Here is a 24,101-nt window from a genome sequence, read left to right on the forward strand (position 1 = left end):
AGGAAACAGTTATGAAGTGTACAGAGCAGCGTGCTGGTAAAATTGCTCAACAATTGATTCTCTCCCTACAAAAAATAATGACACTTTCAAATGTTAATCTTCATTAACATTTTCTCCAACACTTTAAATCTGGACAATCAAAAAATAATAAATCACATCCTGATTTTTAGCATTTTCAGATTTACAAGTTAAAAATGTTCATACTCAAAATTTAACAATTGACTCTTGAAAGTGGATTTGGCTCCAACATATCCCTGCCTCTGCCTCTTCACCAGAGGGTAGCAGGGGAATAGGTGATTTTCTTTTCTGTCATTGGACATGATGTCAGAAGTATTCACCCAGTAAGAGATGAAGCATTCAGCAGGGAAAAGTTCAAAGAATTGAGTACTTTGAAACAAGAAGCAGAGACAAACACTATTCAGAAATACACAGACACAAAGAATCAGCATTAAGGGGATGAAGAAATGTGGAGGAGAGAGACCTCTGGAAGAAGAGAAGAAAGCTGCCTAGGATTCAAGTTGAGTCAAGTTGTAGAGAGGAGTAGATCCAGGGAAACCCGACTGAACTTACCCAATAAACACGACAAAACTCAGAATTGAGGGAGGGAAGATAGAAATAGTATGAGGACACACAAGAAGGGAAAAGGCATCGAGGCCCTATTACCAGAGAAGCAAGTTGCCTTGACCATATGTGTCCTTTATATGAATATCCTATTTATGATTATTCTCTAAATTTGTACCTTTTCTTCCCATGGGCACTCTGAGTATTTGTGGAAAAATGTATCCCAGGTTTATGGAAGAGTGTGTTTGTACCTACTTATTCTTATGTCTTCTTAGTAAATATCTTTGCTTTGAACTAATTGAATCAGTCTACTAGCTGCCTTTTAAAGGTAAACTCATTGGTAGAGATATTTGAGCTTTAGATATATGAACCCACCAGAGTTCCTGTAAACCTGAGTCACTCACCCTCTTCAGGCTATCCCACTAATTTTCAGTTGTAGGTTAGGTCTCTCTGGGTGATGACCATCCCAGTTTGAAAGTATTCTGTGGGTTTTTTTCTGCTCTTAAAATAATTAACTCTCAAACTACACTCAACAAACTTCATTAGTAATAGATACAATTAACTCAAAGGAAAGGCATTTACTGAATGGGTAAGAAGAGTAGCTATAGCCCTCTTAATCCACTCCTCCTCACCCCCGACCTGATGTGGCACTTACAAAGAGAAGAAGAGTACAGAGGACAAATTACAAATCTAAGGCAAGTCACATCTCTGATATTTGCTTGAGAAAGAACTCATTTCTGTTCTCATGTTGTCCTCATTGTGTGATTCCCCATAGTCACAGTGATTCAGTGGAGCCTGATGGTTTCTTCTTGGGTGGGTTGCTCCATAGAAAGGGTCAGCTAGGTGGCTTAGTGAATAGAGAGACAGTTTTAGAGATGGGAGGTCCTGGGTTCAAATGTCAACTCAAACACATTATAGCTGTGTGACCCTGGCAAGTCACTTAACCCCAATTGTCTAGTCCTTCTGGCTTAGAACCAAAATTTAGTATTAATTCTAAGACAGAAAGTAAGGGTTTGGGGGGGGGGGGGAAGAAAGGGACTTTTGCCAAGAGGAGGAGGAAGAGGAGAAGAGAAAAAACCCTTCTCTGGGATTGTATTTTGAAATAAACTCAAGAGAGAAGGCAAAAAGTGACTCCCTCACAAGATCTGTGTTCTTCCTCCAGGGCCAGCTCTCTTCTTTGCTGCCAGAGATGGCTCATGTGAATTTTAGATTTTCTCCACCCTGCTTAGTCTTAGAATTCTAGCAACCAGGAATGTATACACCCCTACTTAAGGATACTTAAGGATTAAGTGCTGAGAAGGATGGCCTATGACCGACATGTGCTAGCACGTGACAAATCAGGAACAACTGACAGACCACCTGGGCTGTCCTAAGTTAAGCTTAAGCTACCATTGGTACATGTGAGACATGGGAAGTGATGTAAAGAATGGTATATATATTTTGCATCACTTCCTCTCTCTTGCTCTGGCTTGAGCTCACTCTCTTGGAGACGTTGGATTTTTTCCACATTGGGAGGTCCTGGTGGTGTCCGTGGTGTCTTGGTGGGTTTTGGCATTTGTGGCTTGGCGGTGATGTGACTGATTCCTCTTTTCCTCCTTTCCTTGACCTCCAACTCCTATTTGGCTTGCCAGAGCAGTCCAATTTCCTTTTCTCTCTCTCTTCTTAATTTCTTCCCTCTATTGTAATTAAACCACCATAAAAATCCCAAACTGACTTGAGTATTTTATTGGGATTGAATTTTAATCCCTGGTGACCACTAGTATAATATATTCAGTCAATAATCCTAATTTTATCCTTAACACTCACATGCTTTTAAAAGCCTCCAGACGCTCTTTGTGGTGGCAAAAAATCAGAAAATGAGGGGATGTCCTTCAATTGGGGAATGGCTGAATAAATTGTGGTATATGTTGGTGATGGAATACTATTGTGCTCAAAGGAATAATAAAGTGGAGGAATTCCATGGGGACTGGAACAACCTCCAGGAATTGATGCAGGGTGAGAGGAGCAGAACCAGGACAACGTGCATAGAGACTGATACACTGTGGTACAATTGAATATAATGGACTTTTCCATTAGTGGCAATGCAATGACCCTGAACAACTTGGAGGAACCTACAAGAAAAACTACTATCCACATCCAGAAGAAACACAGTGGGAGTAAAAATACCAAAGAAAAACAACTGCTTGAATACAAGGGTTGAAGGCATATTGTTGGGGATGTAGACTCTAAATGAACATCATAGTGTAAACAACATGGAAATGGGTTCTGATCAAGGACACATGTAATACCCAATGAAATTGCGTGTTGGCTGCGGGAAGAGTGGGTGGAGGGGAGCAGAGGGAGGGAAACAATGTGATTATTGTAACGAAGGAATAATGTTCTAAATTGACTAAATAAACTTATTCAAATGGAAAAAAAAATAAAAGCCTCCAGAGATATGGCTGATCCTAATGGCTGGTCTATGAATGACTGAAGTACTTTTTTCATACCTCCTAAAGGAATATAGACTTGTTTACACTCTTTACACCTCCCTTAAGTTGGCTCATCCAACTGAAAGGGGCAAACCGTTTGCAAGGTGAGAATAAATCACTCTCAAGTCCCACCCATTATGCAATCTGCAAATAGATCACACAGTCCATAAGCCAGGGTGCATTTTCACCCCTTGGTATAAATTGTGAATACAGAGACTTAAGAGGATAAAACCCTAACACCTCATTGTCTCTGACACCTACACCTTCTATCCTAGAATTTTGTCTAGTGAGTTGAAGAGACTTAGTTGACTGGGTCCTCTGATCAACTCCAGGCATACTATTCTAGCTACACTTAGTTTGGCTAGTGCAGGATAACAGCCACATTAATTCACTCACTGCTTGTAGAACTGTGAATTTGTCTAACCTTTTGGGGAAACTAATTTGGAATTATGCAAGAAAAGTTACAACATTTTTCATACCCTCTGACACAGTGATCCTTCAACTGGACTTAAAGCCAAGGATGTCACTGGAAATAAAAGACTTTTCTCTTTTACTTTGTTTTCAGAGCAGTACTATTTGTAACCACAAAAAGAAGAAAACAAACCAATAATTGAAAAGGCTAAAGAAATTGGTTTCATTAATGTGGTGGAATATTAATTATTGAACTATAAAAAATCAATCTGAAGTCAAAGAAACATGGGAAGACCTATAATAAGTGATACAAAATGAACAAAATAGGACATAGGATGAAATATATACAAATTATTACAGCCACATAAATGGAGTCAACTTCAATCAGCAATACTTGAATGAAAAATTCCTGGACGACATTGATACTCACTTGTAAATCAGAACCCCATTCTCTCTTTTAACAAACAGAAAACTGGCAAGGTGCATGTTTTTATAGGCTGTTAGTCAAATTACTGCTTTATGCTATATTTCTTAAGTATTTACTGAGATGGATTCATTTGTGAGTACACTGGGTTTTGTATGATATGTCAAACCAAAACTTATCAATTAAAAAGAAAGAGGAGGGAGATGCAGGAAATAACCAAGATAACCCAGTAAGTTGGGGAAGAGAGGAGTTGGGGCCACTAAGTGATGATTTGAATATGAGAAGTCATCAAGCAAAGAAAATTTTTTAAATTATTCTCAATCCTTCTGCCCCCACCATGACGGATGGCAGTAACAAGAATAGAGGGGACTAAGAATAGCATTGTTTTTAGACTAGCTATAAACATTAATTTAATTCTTAGTACTCTAAATGAGAGATCTTTATCTAACAACCAATGAATTGACATATTAGTGGAAGATATGAGCTGAACCACATGAAAATTTCCATTTCTCCTAGAAATTCATCAAGAAAAAAAGGAAATTGAAGTTATATTGAAGTCAAGTCTGGGTTATACATGTATTATCTCACAAAACATATTACCATATTATTCATTTTTGCAAGAGAATAATCTTATAAAACCAAACCCCAAATCATGTCCCCAAATAAACAAGTGATAAATCATATGTTTTCTTCTTCTTTTCTACTCCCACAGTTCTTTCTCTGGAAGTGGAGAGCATTCTTTTCATGAGTCCCTCAAAATTGTCCTGGATCATTGTATTGCTATTAGTAGCAAAGCCTATTACATTTGATCATCTCCTATGGTGTCTATCTTCTTGGGGCCTTGGCTCCTAAGGTAGGACTTTAAGTTGTTATAAGTATGACTTTTGTGTTGTTTGGTGCTGGGTATGTTTTAGGATGCTTGCCCTGAGCTCTAGAATAGATAATTATGACTTGGTGCCTATGGATCATAAATACTTTCTTTTTTTTTTAAACCCTTACCTTCCATTGTGGAATCAATACTGTGTATTGGCTCCAAGGCAGAAGAGTGGTAAAGGCTAGGCAATGGGGGTCAAGTGACTTGCCCAGGGTCACACAGCTGGGAAGTGTCTGAGGTCAGATTTGAACCCAGGATCTCCCATCTCTAGGCCTGACTCTCAATCCACTGAGCCACCCAGCTGCCCCCTCATGAATACTTTCTTATGAAAGACAGTTGGAAGATGGGAAAGTGTTGAACAACATCACCAAAAAAATGAAATTGGGTATATCTTAATGCATAGGAAATAACTGGTTATAGATGTGTGTCATATCAAAATTAGCCTTTGAGTGAAATTAGACTGTTGACTAATTAAAAGTTCCAATCATCATCAAATTAGAAGAAAAAATAAAGATGAGAAGTACTTTCACTTCAACAGCCTTGATCTAGCCTAGATAAATATGCTTTCTGTTTTGAAAAATAGGAAATGAAAAAGGCACAGATATGAACCCTCGTAGTTATTACTTTCTACAAAAGCTTAAATGATTTAAAACATCCATCACAATGAGGAGGCCAAAAGAGCACAGTAACAATCTTAGCCAGAAAATATTTGTCCTCCTTGTGAAATAGAGACACATGGCGGTCACCAAGGGCAACACTAGTTTCCAATACAAACTCATTTATAAACCACTCTTGAGGACTGTAGCAAAATATTGCAAGCCCAATCACCCAAGAAATAGCAAAAAGGCAGAGGAAGTATAAATAAATCAGCAAAATGTTACCTTCTTCCCTCATATTCACTCCTTCTTTTGCCCCATCCATGTAAACCTGCCCTCGTCTAGCCCCTATTCCACTGCTTAAAATCTGACTGTGGCTTCTCATATTTATTCTCCCATTCCCAAATAGCCATAAGTAGAAAGACAGAAGGAACCCTCCAAATAGAGTTGTCTATTCCCTTCCTTTTAGAGGAAATTAAAAAATTAAGGGGGTAAAGGGACTTGTCCAAAGTTCCATAGGTAATAAATAAAAGAAGCAGGGTTTGAGTCTGGGTTCTCTAACTCCATTATCAAGGAACTTTCATGCCTGCCAATTCCATTCAGTTCAGCAGTTACTCTGGTGGTGAAGTGGATAGAGTACTAGGCTTGGAGTCAGGGAGAGCAGAATTCAAATCCAGCCTTAGATATTTGCTAGCTGTGGGATCCCAGGCAAGTCACTTAACCCTGCTTACCTCAATTTTCCTCATCTGTAAAATGAGCCAGAGAAGGAAATGGTAAGCCACTTCAGTATCTTTGCCAAGAAAATCTCTCATGAAGAACTGGACACTACTGAAAAATGACTGAATGACAACAATAAAATCTAAGAAGTACCCTAGTGCAATGTGTGATGACAAAGAAGCAAGACACAGGATCCTTGCCCTAAAGGAATTTAGAAACCTACTGCAAAAACACAACTAAGCCATATAAAAGATATAGATAGTGGAGATGACGAGGAACTAATCTAGGCTCTGCTGCTATGTGAAGTTGGGTAAATTTCTCTGACCTTTTGTTAAGATATCTATGACTAGGGAATTGGTCTAGATGAAGTCTGCTTCAACTCAAAGATCTCTGTATCCCAGAGTTATAGCCAGCTCTTGAATTCTAGGTTCTATCTCTCTAACCTTATTCTTCTTGGACTCAGGAATGTGAACTGTCCATCTACTTTCAGCAAAGCTGATCGTGGGAGTCTCTGGAGCATGCTTTATGCATTCCCACCCCAGAATCTCAATTCAGTCCATTATTATTGTCTCTGCCTACTTCCCTTGGTTCTTTTCTTTTCTTTAAAACCCTTACTTTTTGTCTTAGTATAAATTCTAAGAAAGATCAGTGAGGGCTAGGCAAACAGGATGAAGTGACTTGCCCAAGGTCACACATATGGAGAGTATCTGAGGTCAAATTTGAACCCAGGACCTCTCAACTCCAGGCCCAGGGCTCTATCCACTATCCTACCTAGCTGTCCTTTTTCCTTCAGTTCTTACCTCTCCAAATTATCTTTCCTAGAAGCCATAGCTCAAATCCTACTACATCTTCCTTAATAACTCCAGGTTAAAGTATTTTCTCTATCCTTTAAAGTTCAATTGTATTTACTACTTCCACTGATTATCTAGCCCTCAATTTAATCAACATTATCTTGCATTGCTAGTTAACTTTCTCTCTCCATCTTTGTGTGTATAGATCAGAGCTTCTTAAACTTTTTAGGGGGGTCAGAGACCCTTTGGCAGCTTGGTAAAACCTTGAAGACTGAGGTTCAGAGCAGAGATTTTTTTGCTTCTCTTTGTATCCCTTGTGCTTGGCACAGTGCCTGATATACAGTAGGCACTTAATAAATGCTTAATTTCTGACTTGTTTCCCCAGCACTTAACATGGTGCTGGTTGGTGGTTGCCCTTTCTACTCAGAAAGGACCAAAATCACATCAGGGTGATATCTTTTGACTTGTACATAAATTAGACTTAAGTGAGGAAGAGGGGTACAAAGTCATTGTCCTCACTCTCTTCAAGTCATCATAGTTCAGTAGTATGAGTCAGTATGAGTAGTGATGACCTGGAATGAAGTGGATAGCTTTGGCTTCTTCCATGCCTGACCAAGCTTTAAGCCTACTTCAGTTGCCTTCATGGATGTTGGGACAAATTGTTCTCATTCATCCATTCTACAGAAGGGAAGTCTTCTCCTGCTTGGGGAAGATATTCCCTTGTGAGAATTAACATCAATATACATTAATGCAAGTATTATATTTATAAGATTTATTAAAATAAAAAAATTAGAGTTAAATGGTAGCTAACTCACTTAAGTCATAAGAGAGGAAGCACAAGAGGGAGGAGTTACAGCAAAGTTATAACCAATTAGGTAACCACACAAACAAGAAATGCAAGGAAAGGGATGCTGGGAGATGCAAAAGGAATTCTGGGGAACATAGTTCAAAGGTTCATGATTTTGCAACTATACAGTTCTCCCCTGTGATCCTATTGGGAGAACAGTCTCCCCAAAAGGATCATGGAAACATAACTAACTTATAAATTGCAATAATTTATGGATAAAAGGAAAAAAGAACAAAACCAATGATTGCTAGATGCATTGACAAAAAGCTAATTAGGGGGAAGTCCCCTTTGGCTTAAGAGTATACATTCAAAACAAATACATTCAATCCCCCAAATTTCAATTTAGCACATCCCAAAGTTCTCTCTGGATCTTTTGGTACAGCGTGTGGTCTCTGCAGGCATCTTCATAGCACCTTCTCCAAATAGTTCACTTTCTGGATTCTGGGAGGTAATCTCTTGTTCTAAATTAGGCTCAAATTCAAATTAAAGTTCACAACAATAACATAGTCCCCCCTGAGGAGGATACAGGGATACACATAGGAATCACACAGGGATACAAGGTTGAGTCATAAGGCATATGAATCAATTATAAAAAGCATCAAAGAATCCAGAGAAATTAAAAATAACCTTTGAGTGAAATATAAACTATAAAAATGTTGAAAAAATTCTGGGAAGAAGGAAAAAAGAAAAAATTCACAAATCACAACAGGTTCTTGTAGTGATCCATGTTCCATAAGTATGCAACAACAATCACTAACCCAATTTAGCAGTCTGGACTACAGTAAGTTGTCACATCATGAAAGAAAACAGAAAAAGAGACTAGATCTCAAAACAAATGGGAAATCACATTCCTTGGTTTGACCCTTTTCTTTGCTTTTCAGGATAATGGAGCCAGAACAATCAATGTTATGTACTTGACATAGAATGTGGTATGAGTAAGTCCTGCATTTAACACATGTTAAACAGCTGTAACCTTGAGTTTCACACATGATCAAGTCATTACACTTTTTTTGTAAAGAATATCATCAATCCCCTTGGGATTGGCTTGGTTTCTTTTACCTTTTGTGCTTGTTTGGCACTTTGCAGGTCAAGTTCTGTGCTCTTTTGTGGTCCATTTCTCCTTGGATTAGACATATTCATTAAGCAAAAGTCTCATAATATTTAAATAACTAGTGGCAGGTTGCCATAGTCCAAAGCTTTTTGGGTACACATTTATATGCTAGGCAAATGGATATTTTGGCTTATTCTATTGCAAAAGTAAAAATAGTTAAAATAAAATCTTCTCAATACTGGTGACATGTGCTTCAAATGCAAAAAAGAGAGAAAAAATCAAATACTGTATGGCACATGTAGGAAGAAAACAAAAATGTTAAAAATGTGTATATTTGATAATCACAGAGGTAAAGCATAGAGGCTACTTTCCAAAAAATAAGATTCTTTTCCTCTTTAACTTCCCATGATCTGTAGTGTGAGTGCAAATGAGGTAGATAAAGCAATAATACATTCAAGAAAATACAAAAAAATATTAGAAAATGCATAAAATGTTACAAAAGGCACATCAGGTCAATATAGGTCACTAATACAGATTTTCTTTTTTTGAGGAAGTGTATGTATTGTCCTACAAAGGCAATTTGTTCAAGTACAAGGATTAACCAAATAAAGTATAACAAAATAGTACACATACAGCAATAGAGAAGTCTTATCACAATCAATAGTCAAATACAATCAGTACAGGCAATTATTCATTGTCAACAGAAGGTACTCATTTTACATGGCTACAATGAATCTATGAGTCCCTCTCCCCAATTTTAATAGCTATTGGTGTATGGTCTGTCAGAAGCAGGTTCAGTCAACCCAGTAGGTTTGAAATTCTTTATGTACACACTATCACCTGGGTTTAAATCATGAATTGGGAAGTATAGGCCCTGCCTGAACAGCAGTTCCAGAGTCGTGCAATTCTCACAATTTTGTTTGTAATTGTATGATATATGTGGCAATGTTTGTATCCCCCCCTAACAATGAGGCATAGGAAGGGGTAAATGGCTGTGCCTGAATAGGTGAATATCCAAATAGAATCTCAAATGGTGAGATGTGTAAATCACCTCTAGGTCTGCTTCTGAGATAAAATAGGGTCAGAAGTAGAATTTTGGGTCATTTTAAATGAGTCTCCATGCACAATTTGCCAATCATAATTTTAAGTTCTTTATTCATTTTTTCAACTTGGTTGGAGCTCTGGGGATGATATGGTATATGAAATTTAGGAGTTATCCCTAAACATGAATAAATTTGCAACAAGACCAAATCAGTAAAATGAGTTCCTTTATCCAAATCAATACATGCTGGCAGGCCAAAATGAGTAATAATTTCTTTCAAAAGGACATTGGCAACAAAAGTCGCTGTGGCCTGAGCAGTAGGAAATGCTTCAGGCCACCTGGTCAGCTGATCAACTATGACCAGGCAAAATTTATACTGTCCAACTTTTGGCATAGAGATAAAATCAATTTGTAAATGCTCAAAAGGTATGTAAGCGAGAAGATGTCCATCAAAGACTTTGCCACAAAAGGTGTGTTGATTAAAGGCCTGGCAGGTAGGACAAGCTGTATATACTTTGGAGACAATTGTGGTTATTCCAGGTGCTATCCACACTCTTTTAACAGAGTCTACAATACCCTGGGTGCTAAAATGACCATGTTTATGGATGGAGTGACAAATTTAGTTTTAGAAAGCTCTAGGGAGCAGGGGTTTGCTGTTTGATGATACCCATACTCCATTAATCTGTTTTACTTTAAATTTTTGCTTCCATTTTCCCATTTCCTTGTCATTATAGGAAAAGGATAGATCTAAATCATCAATAATTGTTAGTGGCAAAATTAATTCAGGTCCTTTTAAAGCTGTTAGTTTGGCTGCAATATCTGCTTGATTATTTCTCCTGGAGACAGGGTCAGTGCTGCCTGTGTGTGCACAGCAGTAAACAACAGCTATGGCTTCAGCAAGCTGGATGGAAGAAAGAACTTCAGTAATAAGGTTCACATTGGCAATACATTTTCCAGCTAATGTTAAGAATCCCCTCTGAAGTCATAGCATATCAGTAGTGTGACATATGCCAAATGCATAGCAGGAGTCTGTGTAAATTGTGAACTTTTTATCCTTTGCAATGATACGGGCATGCTTCAAAGCTGTGAGTTCTGCATTTTATGTACTTACATTTGAGGGTAAGGAAGCTGACCACAGAGTATCAAATTCAGTAACTACTGCAGCTACTGTATAGCTCACGCCATCCCTCATAAATACAGAACCATCTGTAAATAATATTAAATCCGAATTAAACAAAGGGATGTCCAGTAAATCATTACAAGATTATCAGCAATGGACACTAAAGATATACAATAGTGTAAAGGTTCTCTGGAAGCTGGAGAATTGGGGAGCAAGGTTGCAGGATTAAGAACTCCACAGTGTTTTAGTGTGATATGTTCATTATTTAATATGCCAATAGTGTGACATATGCCAAATGCATAGCAGGAGTCTGTGTAAATTGTGAACTTTTTGGTTCAACATATTTTTGGTTTGGATATGGTTATCTCATATCTTGTAATCCTTTGATCAATAAATACCTGTGTCCTATGTCTTAATAACAATGCCTCTACCTCGTGTGGACACATTATGGTCAGAATGCATCCTAATACTAGATCAGCAGATTTGGTTACTAATAAAGTTGTGGTAGCTACTCCTCTAAGACATAGTGGTGCTCCTGAAGCTACTGGGTCCAGCTGGGCCAAATAATAGGCTACTGGGCATTGAGCAGGTCCCAAAAGTTGAGTTACAACACCTGAAGTTACCCCTTTCTGTTCATGGACATATAAGGTAAACGGTTTATCATAATTTGGGATGTCTAGAGCAGGGGCAGACAGGATAGCCTGTTTTAAATTTGAAAGAGCTACTAGGTATTCCATTTCCAATTTAAGTGGTTCAGGGACCAAATTTTTTCTGAGTGATACAAAGGGTTTAGTCATTTCCCCATAGCAAGGGATCCACTGTCGACAAAATCTCATTGCTCTAAGAATCACCCTCAATTGCTTTTTAGTGGTAGAAGCACTTAAGGCAGAAGAGTAGTAATGGGAGTTAAGTGACTTGTCCAGGGCCACCCAGCTAAGAAGTATCTGAGGTCAGATTTGGACCTAGAACCTCCCATCTCTAGGCCTGACTCTCAATCCACTGAGCCACCCAGCTGCCCCCTCTCAGTGTTGTTTTAATTTTTATTTCTCTAATCAGTAATGACAGTGATTTTTTCATATAGCTATATATAGCTTTGATGTCTTTTTTCTAAAAACTGTTGGTTCATATCCTTTGACAATTTATCAATTGGGGAATGGCTCATAGTCTTATAAATTTGACAGAGTTCTCTATATACTTGAGATATGAAATTTTTATCTGAGAAACTGTCTATAATTTTTTCCAATTTTTTGATTTCCTTTTTACTTGTACAAAGTCTTTTAACTTAATGTAATCAAAATAATCATTTAACATTTCACATTCCTCTCTGTCTCTTGCTTATTTATAAATTCTCCTGTCCATAAATCTGATAAGTAATATGACATGTTCTTCTAATTAGCTTGTGATATCTCTCTGTCTAGGTCATGTAGTCATTTTGATTTTATCTTAGCAAATATAAAATATTGGTCTAGACTTAGTTTCTGTCAGACTGTTTTCTAGTTTTTCCAATAATTTTTACCAAATAGTGAATTCTTATTCAAAAAGCTTATATCTTTACTTTTGTCAGACACAAGATGAACATAATCTTTTACTACTGTTTGTTGTATGTCTGTTCTATTCCATTGATTAACCTTTCTATTTCTTAGCTATTACCAGAGAGTTTCGATAATTACTGCTATACAATACAGTTTAAAATCAGTATTGCTAAACCTCCTTCCTTTACATCTTTTCATTAATTCCTTTGATATTCATGACCATTTATTCTTCCAAATGAATTTTGTTATTATTTTTTCTAATTCAATAAAATAATTTTTGGTAATTCAATTGGGATGGCATTGAATAACTAGATAATTTAGGTAGGATTGTCATTTTTATTATATTGGCTCTGCCCATCCATGAACAATTAATATTTCTCCAATTATTTAAAACTGACTTTATATCAAAAGTGTTTTATAATTTTGCTCATGTAGTTTATAGGTTTATTTTGGCAGGTATATTCCCAGGTATTTTATTTTGTCTATGATTATTTTAGCTGGGGTATCTCTTACTACATCTTTATTTTAAACCCTTACCTTCTATCTTAGAATTAATATTGTGAGTTATTATTATTCCTCACTGACATGTTTCAATGACAAGTTTCTGTGTGTACCCATTCTCTCCTAAATACTGAGAACATTGATGAGAGAGTATGACCCAAGTTTACATGTATGGTGATATGTTTTTGTATTCTTGCATTTGCCATAGTATGCAAATACCTGTGATGTCATTCTTATTTCCATTTCCTTACCTTAATGATAAGTAAATGTTTATGTTCATATTTTAAATGTGTTGTCATTTAAAGCGACTAGTTTTGAATAAATAAAGTATGTTGATGGAGTCTCAAGAGGTAAAGTAGTGGGTAGGGGGGTGTCTTCCCCCATTATAGGATTACTCCTAGAACCTGAGAGTGTTTGAATGAAACCATGTCAACATGGTCCTTCCTAGAGAACCTTGACCTTCCAGCTTGAGAACAGATTGAAGTAAGCAAGCCAGTACAACGTATGAGTAGGTATCTTCATGCCCAGTATGAGATGTATGAGGTACTGCAGTTTGAGTGGTTTCTCTTTCCATTAGTATATGGATAGACTACTAAATTCTGTTCTAGTAGCTGATAATAAATAAACATTTATTATGCATCTGCTATATATCTGACACTGTGCTAAGTACAATCTAATGAGAAGCTCAAGTCTTTCTTCTCTCTGATCCATCCTGCACACAGCTGCCAAAGTGGTTTTCCTAAAACGAAGATCTGGCAATGCCATTTCCCTCCTGTTGGATAGCACAGTGGATAGAACACTGGACCTGGAGTCAAGAAGACCTTAGTTCAAGTTCAGTCTCAGATTCTTACTAGCTTTGTGACTGGGCAAATGATTTAATCTGTCTGCCTCAGTTTCCTCAACTATAAAGTAGAAATAATAATGTTCTTAGCTCCCACAGCAATTCTGAGGATTGAATGAGATATTTGTAAAGCACTTAGCATAGTGACTTCACATTGTAAATAATATGTTAGTTTGCTTCTTTCCTACTCATAAGCTACAGTGGTTCCCTATTGACTCTAAGATCAAATATTATTTCATATTTATCTTGTTTTTAACATTTTTCTAACATTTCTAACATTTATAAGGCATATAGTAGTACCTACACACAAACACGTGTATATAATAATTTATAAGTAAGTACATGTATACATACAGAAAGAGTATGTGGAGTGGCTGAGTATCTGAGTAAACTGAGAGCCAGGCCTAGAGGTCCTGGGTTCAAATATGGCCTCAGACATTTCCTAACTATGTGACCCAGGGTAAGTCACTTAACCCTCACTGCCTAGATCTTACTGCTCTCCTTCTGCCTTGGAGCCAATACACAGGATTAATTATAAGTCAGAAGGTAAAGTTTTAAATGAGTGTATGCTCAGTTTTTTTCTCTTTTACTGTTGGGGTACATGTTTTAAAAAGTCTAGAAACTATGGCTTTAAGTAATAAACACATTTCTGGGAAGAGTTCTGTATCAATTGAGTTTTTATAAATCAGATCCTATTTTCAATTTGATGTGCTGTCAAGATCAACACTTGAAAAAAATCTATTAGTGAGTCCTTTAGTAAATTAAATAACCACACTTCTCCCCCACTAGCAATTTACTCTCTATTTTTGATCATAGCATCTACATTTAAGAGCTGGAAGGGACATTAGAGGTCATCTAGTCAACCTTCAAGTCTTATACAGGAGGAAACTGAGACCCATAGAATTATTTGAGGTTACACAGATAGTAAATAAGGAAGCTAGGATACATAATCTTCAATCCAGGGACACTGGCTTCCTTGCTGTTCCAAGTACAAGACACTCAGCTCTCAGCGTCAGGCATTTTTGCTGACTGTCCTCCATTTCTGGGCTCCTTTCTTTCTTATGGTCTGACTACTGATTTCCTTGGCTTCCATTTAAGTCTCAACTACAACTCCACTTCCTACGGGAAGCCTCCCTCAACCCCTCTTAATTCTGGTGCCTTCTCTCTGTTAATTACTTCCTATTTATCTTGTATATAGCTTGCTTTTCATATATTTGTCTGCATGTTGTCTGTAATTAGGCTGTAAGCTCCTTGAGAGCAGGGACTATCTTTTGCCTCTTTCTGTATCTCCAGTGCTTAGTATAATGCCTGACATATAGTAGGCACTTAATAACTGTTTATTGAATGAATGAACTCAGAAGCTCTGACTCTAAACCCAATGTTCTTTCTACTATATCGTATTATTTTTGTAGGCTTAGATTTTTAAAAAATAACAGATTTCTTTAAAGTGAAACGTTTCTGTCCATTCAGACATGAAGCAAAAAGACCAGCCCTGGGACCTCAACCACAGACCCCTTTGGAATGAATACAGATGTAGCCCCATCCCCCACCCTCTTGGTCCAAAACATACCTCCCAGCTTACAGCTGATATTTGGCATTCCTTTAACATAGACAAAGGCAATTAGTCCAGGAGGTGAGGCTCCAACTAATAACTCCAGATTCCATTGCTTTAAGGTTTATAAAGTGATTTTGTCATAAATCTGTGAGGTAAGTGATGCTCATCGTTTTACAGAAGGGGAAGCTGAGGCTCAGAGAGATTGAAATGATTTAACCAAAGTCACAGTGATATACAGTAAAACTGGATTTCAAATCCAAGACCATCCCCTTTCACACTTCAACAAGTCTTCTTTTTTCTATACCTCAGTGATGGGACAGCACTTCCTACACTGTACAGTACTAAAGGCTGAAAGTACAAAGACAAAAGTGAAGATCTCAGGGAGCTTATTATATTCTCATGGGAAAGAGGCCATAAACACATAGCAGTATGTAAAAGAATGATAGAGACCTTTTCCAAAGAACAGTTTAGCTACAGAAGGCAGGAAGGGGTGGCTAACAGAATGGAGGGCAGCAGGGAAGAGGACTAAGATGCCAAAGGGAAGCATAACCTTCCCAGATTTCACAATTTTGCCTGGAGTTTGTCTTTTTTTTTTTAATCCTAGGGGTATGTTAACCAACTCACTTCCCCTTTCAACAAGTCAGAGTTTCCCAAATCCCTTTGGTAAAGTGGGATCATTTATCCCAGCTGGCCTCTTAGGAAGAGAGCAACAGCAAGTAGGAAGAAACCCAGATCAGGAAAGAGTTTCTCCATTTGGAGATAGTCTGCAATAACAGATAACTAGTCGGTGGTGCAATGAATAGGGACTGGAGTTAGGAAGACATCTTCGGTTCAAATCTGGCCTCAGACACTTACTAGCTGTATGACCCTGAACAAATCACTTAACCCTGTTTGCCTCAGTTTCCTCTTCTGTAAAATGAGCTAGAGGAGGAAATGACAAACCACTCTAGTAATTTTGCCAAGAAAATTCCAAATGGGGCACCAAGAGCTGGACATGACTGAAAAACAACTGAAAGGTAAAATGTGTCGGGCTTTATGAATTCCAATAACCCTAGAAAGCATGTCTTGTGCTGGAATTATCACCTTCATTTTACAGGTGACCATACTGAGTTTTAAATAGGTGAAAGAAACTACTCAGAGTCACATTCTTCCTGAGTCCAAGACTACATACCACATAGTGCTCCCAGTATGCCACCCTTTCTGAGACACCCCAAAGGACTTTCCTTGGACAACCTCCTACCTCCAGAGAGGCAATCAGTCTCCACAACAGCTGGGACATCTGCTCCATCTCCTTGTCACAGCTGAGAGAATCCCTGAGGACCCTTTTCTGAAAGAATCCTATTTCTCCTGGCAACTACAGTCTTAGTTAGCCTGGAGAGGAGGGCTCCTGCAGAGGCGGGGAGTCAATCCCTCTTCTCTCTTCTTCCATTTACAGTTGGTATTTATTTATCTTAGGAAACTCAATGAGCCTGTGCCTGCAATGGCAACAGTCTTCTGGAGTCAGGGAAAGAGGGAAAATAAGGAGAATTCCTAGAGCCAAGGATAGGATTCTGACCTTGCAGTGAATCTAGAGAAGACAAGGAGGAGGAGAGCCCCCCAGGAGGCACCAATATGTGTTTTAGTATGGAAGCTAGTAAAGGAGGGTAATGGAGAACAGGCAAGCCTGCCCCCCTCTCCCCCCAGCAGAGCTGTGCAAAGAGTAGGAGGTTTTCCTCAGAATATAGTGTGTGCTTTTTTGGTCAGACTGGTGAGAGTTAGACTGAGATGGGTGGATGGGTTGGGGGGAGGAAGGGAAAGAGACTAACCCAGAGATTCATTCTTTTCCCTCTTCTCCCTGTCCTTTCCAACCCCAGAAGATAAAAGCACCCTAAACTAAAGGGGGTCCAAACTACAAAAATTCTCCACCCACATACACACACACACTAAAAGAGACTGTTGAAAGAATAGGGTGTCCTAGTAAATTCTTGAGAGTAAGATTGGTGATAGGATAGTAGTAATCTTGGGGGCTTGCATACTTTAGTTATATACATAGTGACCACATGTGGGCATGTGGGCAGAGTGCCAGGGCCCAGCCAGGTATTACTGTGGCCAACCCTGATTGGCTGAGGATGTGCTGTGGATTTTTAAATAAACCAATAGCCAAGACCAGAGAGGCCAGAAGCTGAGCAGGGCCAAGGGGGCCTGGGAAGGAAAAAACAAAATTCTGGGAGGAAACAAGAATATACTAGATGTAGTCTGTGAAAATGTGGTCAGTGTTCATGAGAGGGACTGTGAAGAAATAAGATATCCTTGTTAACTTTTGTGGTAGAATTAGGGATGGGGGGGGGGGTGTATCATCTAACTATATTCCTTCAATAGTTCAATGGATCCAGAACATCTCAGTGTGGGTAAACCCTTTCCTCCACCATTATAATCTAGATCTTTCTGAAAAATGCTTCCAAAAAGATTCACTCATGGAACCAGAGACTCTTTTCTGATTATTAATAATGCCAGTACTATATAAATGAATGATTACCTGGGTGTGAATGGAAGAATACCAGAGTTACCTTATCTATTCCTCAATGGTTGAAGATTCCTGAAGGCATGACCAAAGATTTTTCAATTTATCAGAAAGCTAACCCCAGAGCTTAGGAAGTTGAAAAGTAAGACCAGTTAGGGCAGAGTCCAGCAAAGATTAGCCATTTGCTGGTCTGGAACTCGGAAGGATTAGGCTCTTGGTTCTGGCTAGGAAATACCTGAGGTTACAAGGCCTTGGGTCAAGAAAACATCTTTAGGAAACTAGCTGGACTAAGGTATGTTTATAAAGTTTGAGAGGCATCCAGTTGCAAATGGGGTCTATAATTTTTTATGCCATGATTTTATTAAACTCTCCTTATTATATATGTGTTCTACATCAGATAGACCCTCTCAACATGGGAAAATTGCCCTAGGTTTAAGACACTGTATGTGTTCGTATCTACTCAGAATTATAACACAAGCTGCCAGTTTACTTTTACTAATCAGTTAGAAGACATAATTATTTCAAAGCAAAGGCATTTTAATGAATAAGAAAAGCAGTAATATATAATTCACTGAATTAACCTGAAGTACATGTAAAGGACATGTGTCACCAGCCTACACATAAGGATCATATATGTAGCCACACACGTAGAAAGGGAATTCATTTTTCAAATTCTTGTTAATGTTATTACACTGTTCCCTAAAAGTCTGTTCCTGCTCAATCCTGCTCTTTTCTGAGCCTGTACTTAGCCATTACATTAAATGTCTTCTGCACCCAGTACTCCCTGCCTTGTCTGTCCATCTCTGTCTCTTTTTCTCTCCCCATTTCTCTTTTCCCTCTCTCTGTCTCCCTCAGTCTCTCCCTACCCCACACCCTTCTAGCTCTCTCTCTCTCCTCAACTTCTCTGCTCTCCATTGGGCACATCACTCTCCTAGTCACTAATAAGTGCTATTCTCTGCTAGAAACTTCTGGCCTTGTTTTCATCTCTATCTGCAGGTCATCTCAGTTTTGCAATGCTAGAGTACAGTTACTAGAAAATATCTCTCTAAAGGCAAGATGACACCTCTTTTATTTTTCTTTTTAAATCCTTACCTTTAGTCTTCGAATCAATATTCCATATTGGTTCCAAGGTAGAAGAATGATAGAGGCTAGGGAATAGGGGTTAAGTGACTTGCCCAGGGTGTCACAGCTAGGAAGTGTCTGAGACCATATTTGAACTCAGGACCTCCAGTCTCTAGGCCTGGCTCTCAATCTACTGAGCCACCTAGCTGCCCTCATGAAGACTCTTCAATGACAAGAGTACAAAGGCTAAACGCTACTGCAGCATTACCAAAAGGCACAGTATCCCTGAATAAGATTTAAGTTTTTTCTTTTAAATCTCTGCCTGAAACTGATTACCAGTCCTTTGAGCCAGAAACTATCTGACTTAGAATTAGAAATTCCCAAGTTCCACTAGCCCGTCATGATGAACTTAAGTCAGAGCAAAAGCCAAGCAAAAGAGTCAAGTTCTATTACCCCTCGCTTTCCTGACCCTCCTTCCTACCCCTATTATATCCCCTCAGCAACCAAGTCCTTCACCTTTGGCTCTGCATTTGGAAGAGTTAAAAAACTTCACTGTTTTCTTACATACTCGTTTATTCTTATCCCTTTGAGTAAATGCCCTTGCTTTAAACTCCGAATGGCTCTGGAAGAGAATGAGATGGGTGTTGAGAAGTGTCATGTGGCATTGGCTGTGGGGAAAAGGGTGCAGGGTGAGAGACCAGGCAGGAAAGACACCCACCCATCCCAAGGATGGTCAAAAGGTGTAGCCAGGGCTCAGAAACCAACTAGCTGACATTGACTTAGCAGGGACGGGTTCCTCCATCCCGGAACTTTTCCAGTAGAAGAGAGAGGGCCCATTGGCAGGGATAATGTAAGGATTTCTTCTCCTTTCAATTCCCAGTTGTGTTCTCTCAGACCTAGGTGCACTTCGAGAGTTCTTCTGATGCTGGGATTCTATGACTATCTTCCCATTTAGGGAGCTTGAGAGCAGGAGCCATACATTCGGTCCAGCCTATCCGGCACTTGGGGAATCTTCACAGACTCGAACGTGGGGGACGTGGAAGGAAGGACAACCCAGAAAGAAGCGAAGGGAAGGAGACGGTGTCGAAGAGCCGCCCGAGGACTCCCCAGGCTTCTCGCGTCAGAAGTTCTGAGCGCAGTGGCGGGTCAGGGAGTATCCGGGAGGCGCTAGGGCCTTGCGGATGGGTCGGCCAATGCAGGGGAGGGAGCGAGCGAGGGAGGAAGGAGGGGGCTGGGGCTAGGGCAGGAGGCGGCGGCAGCGGTGGGAGAGGCGCCGGAGCTGCCTCCATCCATGGCACGGAGAGGCGGCGGCGGCGGCGGCAGGAGCCCAGCCCTATCCGCTAGATCCCAGTGGAGTGCGCAGCAGGCGGGTGCGACGGAAAAGATCAGCCCGGCGTGGAAAGCAGGGCGCAGGGGCCGCTCCCGCGGGGCCAGCCCGAGCCGGAGCCCCTCTGACAGCCGCGTCCTCCCCTCCGGGGCGCGCCGGCCGGGGCCCCGAGCTAGCCGGACATGCCCCGTGGGCGCGGCGGCGGGGACCCCCGGGCTCTCCTCCGCCTAGGGCTCCCCGCCCGTCCCATGGGCTCCCCCGGTCCCAGCTAAGCCCACAGTCCCAAAGCCCGTGTCCGCGCCCGCCTCTGCTTGTACCCCGGTGCCAGCTCTGTCCGTCCCCGCGAGGGACGATGGGCTGATGGGCGCCGGGGGCCGCAGGATGCGAGGGGCGGCCGCGGTGCTGCTGCTGCTGCTGCTGCTGCTGCTGCTGGCCCTGGAGTCCGGGGGTGCCAAAGGCTGTCCGGTGCCGATCCGCAGCTGCAAGTGCGCCGGAGAGCGGCCCAAAGGACTGAGCGGCGGTGCACCCAACCCGGCCAGAAGGAGGGTGGTGTGCAGTGGCGGGGACCTCCCGGAGCCGCCGGAGCCTGGCCTTCTGCCCAATGGCACCGTTACCCTGTAAGTACCGAAGCCTCTGCCTCGTTCTATCCCTTCTCATCTCATCCCATCCCATCCCACCCCGGCGGACTGACAGATGGAGAAGACTGCATGCCATTCACCTCTCTACCTTATGCCCTGGAGAGAGGCTGCCCTAGGTGCTGTTCTCCCACGCCTGTAAGAGGAATCGGGAAGGAGAAATTTGTTCTCTCATACCATGGATTTTGGGGAAGAGTGGTAGGAGAGGTGCTACTCCTCAGCCTCTGAGTGTTGGAGAAGGGGGCCCCAGAGACTTTGCCCAAATCACATTGAATGCCTTGGGTTGGGAGAGATGTGGTAACTCTTGTTCAAAGTTGGGAGTTTTCTCCTTCCCCCCCCCCTTCCCTTTCCTCCTGACTATTATGGTAGCTTTGAACTTGGGAAGGGGGGCTGGAGGAAGAGAGATGATGGCTCAATTGGTTGATACTGAAAATCTACTATACCCATGTCTAGTAGAGCTCTGGGCACACCCTATCTGGGTCATCCACTCCAACCTGACAACTTATCTTGAAGAAAGGTTCCACCTTGTTTCAGAGAAATAGAGAATGGGGGTAAAGGGGGGAAAATGAGGAAAAAAACCTCACTTCCTTAAGCTTCTTGTTCTTTAAAGATTTGAATGGTTTAAGTCCATATAAGTGTTTGAACTATTCCTATTTCCTCTTACCTTCCCCAGGCAGTAAATCAACTTATATGGAGCCTAAATTAGGCATGAACGCCTATGGACACATTCAAACAAATCCATCATCCATCCATACACACATTAAAGTCCTTAACCACACCTTTCCCTCTTCCCTTCTGTCCTTTGGTCATAATAGACAAGTTTTGAATATTTCTTTAGTAGCTACTGCACAGAAGAGATTGTGGGGAAATCTCTCTTTATCTAGTGCAACTCTAGTGTCTTCTTTATTTAGAAGGCTGATGGTCTCACAGAAAAGATATCATAAAAACCCTTCATTGCTATACACCTCACTCCCCAGAATCAAATCCATGGAATCTGAAGTCACTGAAAATCAAGGAGAGATTCATTTCCCTCAATTAACTAGGCAGATCATTCACTGGGAGTACCTGAGCAAGAGCTACAGAGAGGTATCTTCCCAGGGGCCTCTTCAGAATCAATTTTACCCATTCCCTTCCCTTGTCTCCCTCCACAATCACCCATTTTCCTCACCTTCCCTTTCCCAGAGTTGGGGCTTGGCTTGTAACTAGCTTGGATTGTATTCAGAACAATACAGTAATATCTCTCTCTGGTTGGGTGAGTTTAGGGATGGTTTGCTTCCTGACAGGACACAACTGGTCAGCTTTTGACACTCCGTGTGTGTGTGTGTGTGTGTGTGTGTGTGTGTGTGTGTGTGTGTGTGTGTGTGTGTGTGTCCTACTTCCTTGAAGCTCAATAATTTGGCAGTGACTAGTGGGACAGCAGTGGCCCCACTGCTACGAGTGACTGATGACTCCAGGTACCAGTAATTTGAGGTTTGAGGAAGGACAGGGTATTTCTCAGCCTGCTCATTGCTGGAGAAGAAAAATGCCAGCCATCTGTGACTTCTTTGCCAAATACTCTTCAGTATGTATATTTGCCTCAAGGAGGGGAAAAGCAGGGGCTGGCATCCCTCTGAGTTCTCTTACATGCCCCTATTATATACATGTCCATTTGAGTATGTTTCTATGTCTGTCTTTATCCATGTAGATACCACACATATATATTTGAGATCTTCCCTCTCTGTGTATATTTGTGCTGGGGAATCCTAACAGCCTTGGGAAAGCAGAGTAAAGGAAAAACATGGGAAAGCCATTCCATTGTACATCCTAAAGTGATTTGGCCTCTAATTCTTTCCATCCATAGCTAATTCTCATTGACTCCACTTTGAAGGGAGAGGTGGGAAGGTGAGAGAGTCCCTCAGGAAAAATTCATGGAATGACAGGGATAAATTTGCCTTGGAACTCACCTTCTCCACCCCAAACCTGGCCATGGTGAGTTTGGCAACTAGTTGGGGTTTTTTGTTTTGTTTTGAGGGTTCATTTGCCCCTTCATGGGTCCAAAGGGTTTCAGAGCCCTTCCAGATGAAAAGGTCAAAGCAGCAGAAACAGTGGCTCTGAGAAGGGACTCTTCATTTCAGCAGATGTGTCCATAGATAGGGACAAGTTTGGGGAGCTTGTTGCTACTCAGCCTGGATGGACCTCCTCGAGTGAAATAAGGTCTTGGCTTCTTTTTCCCAAACCCAGAAGAAACACAGGGAGAGATCTATGAGCCATCTGATCTAAGATTCCCCAAGCAGATTTCCCTTGATCAGAAAAGAGGAACTAGGTTCCCCTTCAGTCACTGTAGTCACAAATCAATTTTGTTCAGTGCTAGGTCCCCTGTCCAGCCTTTCTGTGTGTCACCCCTCCCCCTTTCTGTGTATCACACACACAAACTCCATCCAAACCCCCCAAACTCCAACATTTCATTCTGAGTCTGATGTGGAAGAAAAATGCCTGATTGGATATTCTACGCCCCACCTCCTAAAATTAAACAAAGCTACCAATTCAGCCTGGTAGTAAGACAAGAAAAGGGTACTAAATTTAAGGTTCTTGTAAATTTCCACCAAAGATTCCTTTAAACTAAGTAAATCATCCCTATCCCCACTTCTGGACCCCTCCTTACTCTATCAGTTTGGGTTGAGGTGTTTTGTTTGTTTGTTTGTTTTTCTTTCATACAAATCTCACCTTTTCCTCTTGCCTACCAGACAGGGCTTTGTGGACTGTTTGCAGAACTTTACATATTCTAGGCCAAGTCCAGCTTATGTGCCCTGTCCTATATGCCCATGCTTTCCTGATTCTCCCACTTATTATCTGCTATCTCCCTCCTTCAATTACTATGGATATACCATATGCTTACATCTTGTATCTTCAGATTAGAATGTAAGCTTCTTGAGGGAAGGAACATGTTTGCCATTTTGTCAGTGCCTTGCATGTAGTATGTACTTAATAAATCCTTGTTGGATTGGCTGTCTATAGATGATATGCTCTGCTTCCCAAACTCCTTTTTTTCCTAAAAATATATTTATTAGCATATTTATCTTTTGCTTTTATATCTCCTACTTTTCCCCTGGATCTCATCCTCTTCCCTTCCCTTAACAATAAAGATTTTTCTTTTAAAGGAGAAAAAAAAATCAGTAAAATCAACCAATACATCAAAAAAAAAAATCTGCTTTATATGCTGTGTGCCATGCCTGTACACCTTGACCTTTACAAATAAGGGGAGGC

At 40.5% G+C, this 24,101-nt stretch overlaps 1 protein-coding gene across 2 annotated transcripts in view; it reads left to right on the plus strand.

Moving 5' to 3' along the window:
• Positions 1-20,583: 20,583 nt before the first annotated feature.
• Positions 20,584-24,101, plus strand: part of ADGRA2 (adhesion G protein-coupled receptor A2) — a 62,879-nt gene continuing 59,361 nt past the window's right edge. For both annotated transcript variants that reach the window (XM_007476341.3, XM_001381811.5), the window contains exon 1: positions 20,584-20,840. In XM_007476341.3, the coding sequence (XP_007476403.2) occupies positions 20,584-20,840 (257 nt within the window). The remainder of the gene's footprint in view (positions 20,841-24,101) is intronic.

The sequence above is a fragment of the Monodelphis domestica genome, chromosome 1 (assembly GCF_027887165.1).
Source record: "Monodelphis domestica isolate mMonDom1 chromosome 1, mMonDom1.pri, whole genome shotgun sequence".
NCBI lineage: Eukaryota > Metazoa > Chordata > Mammalia > Didelphimorphia > Didelphidae > Monodelphis > Monodelphis domestica.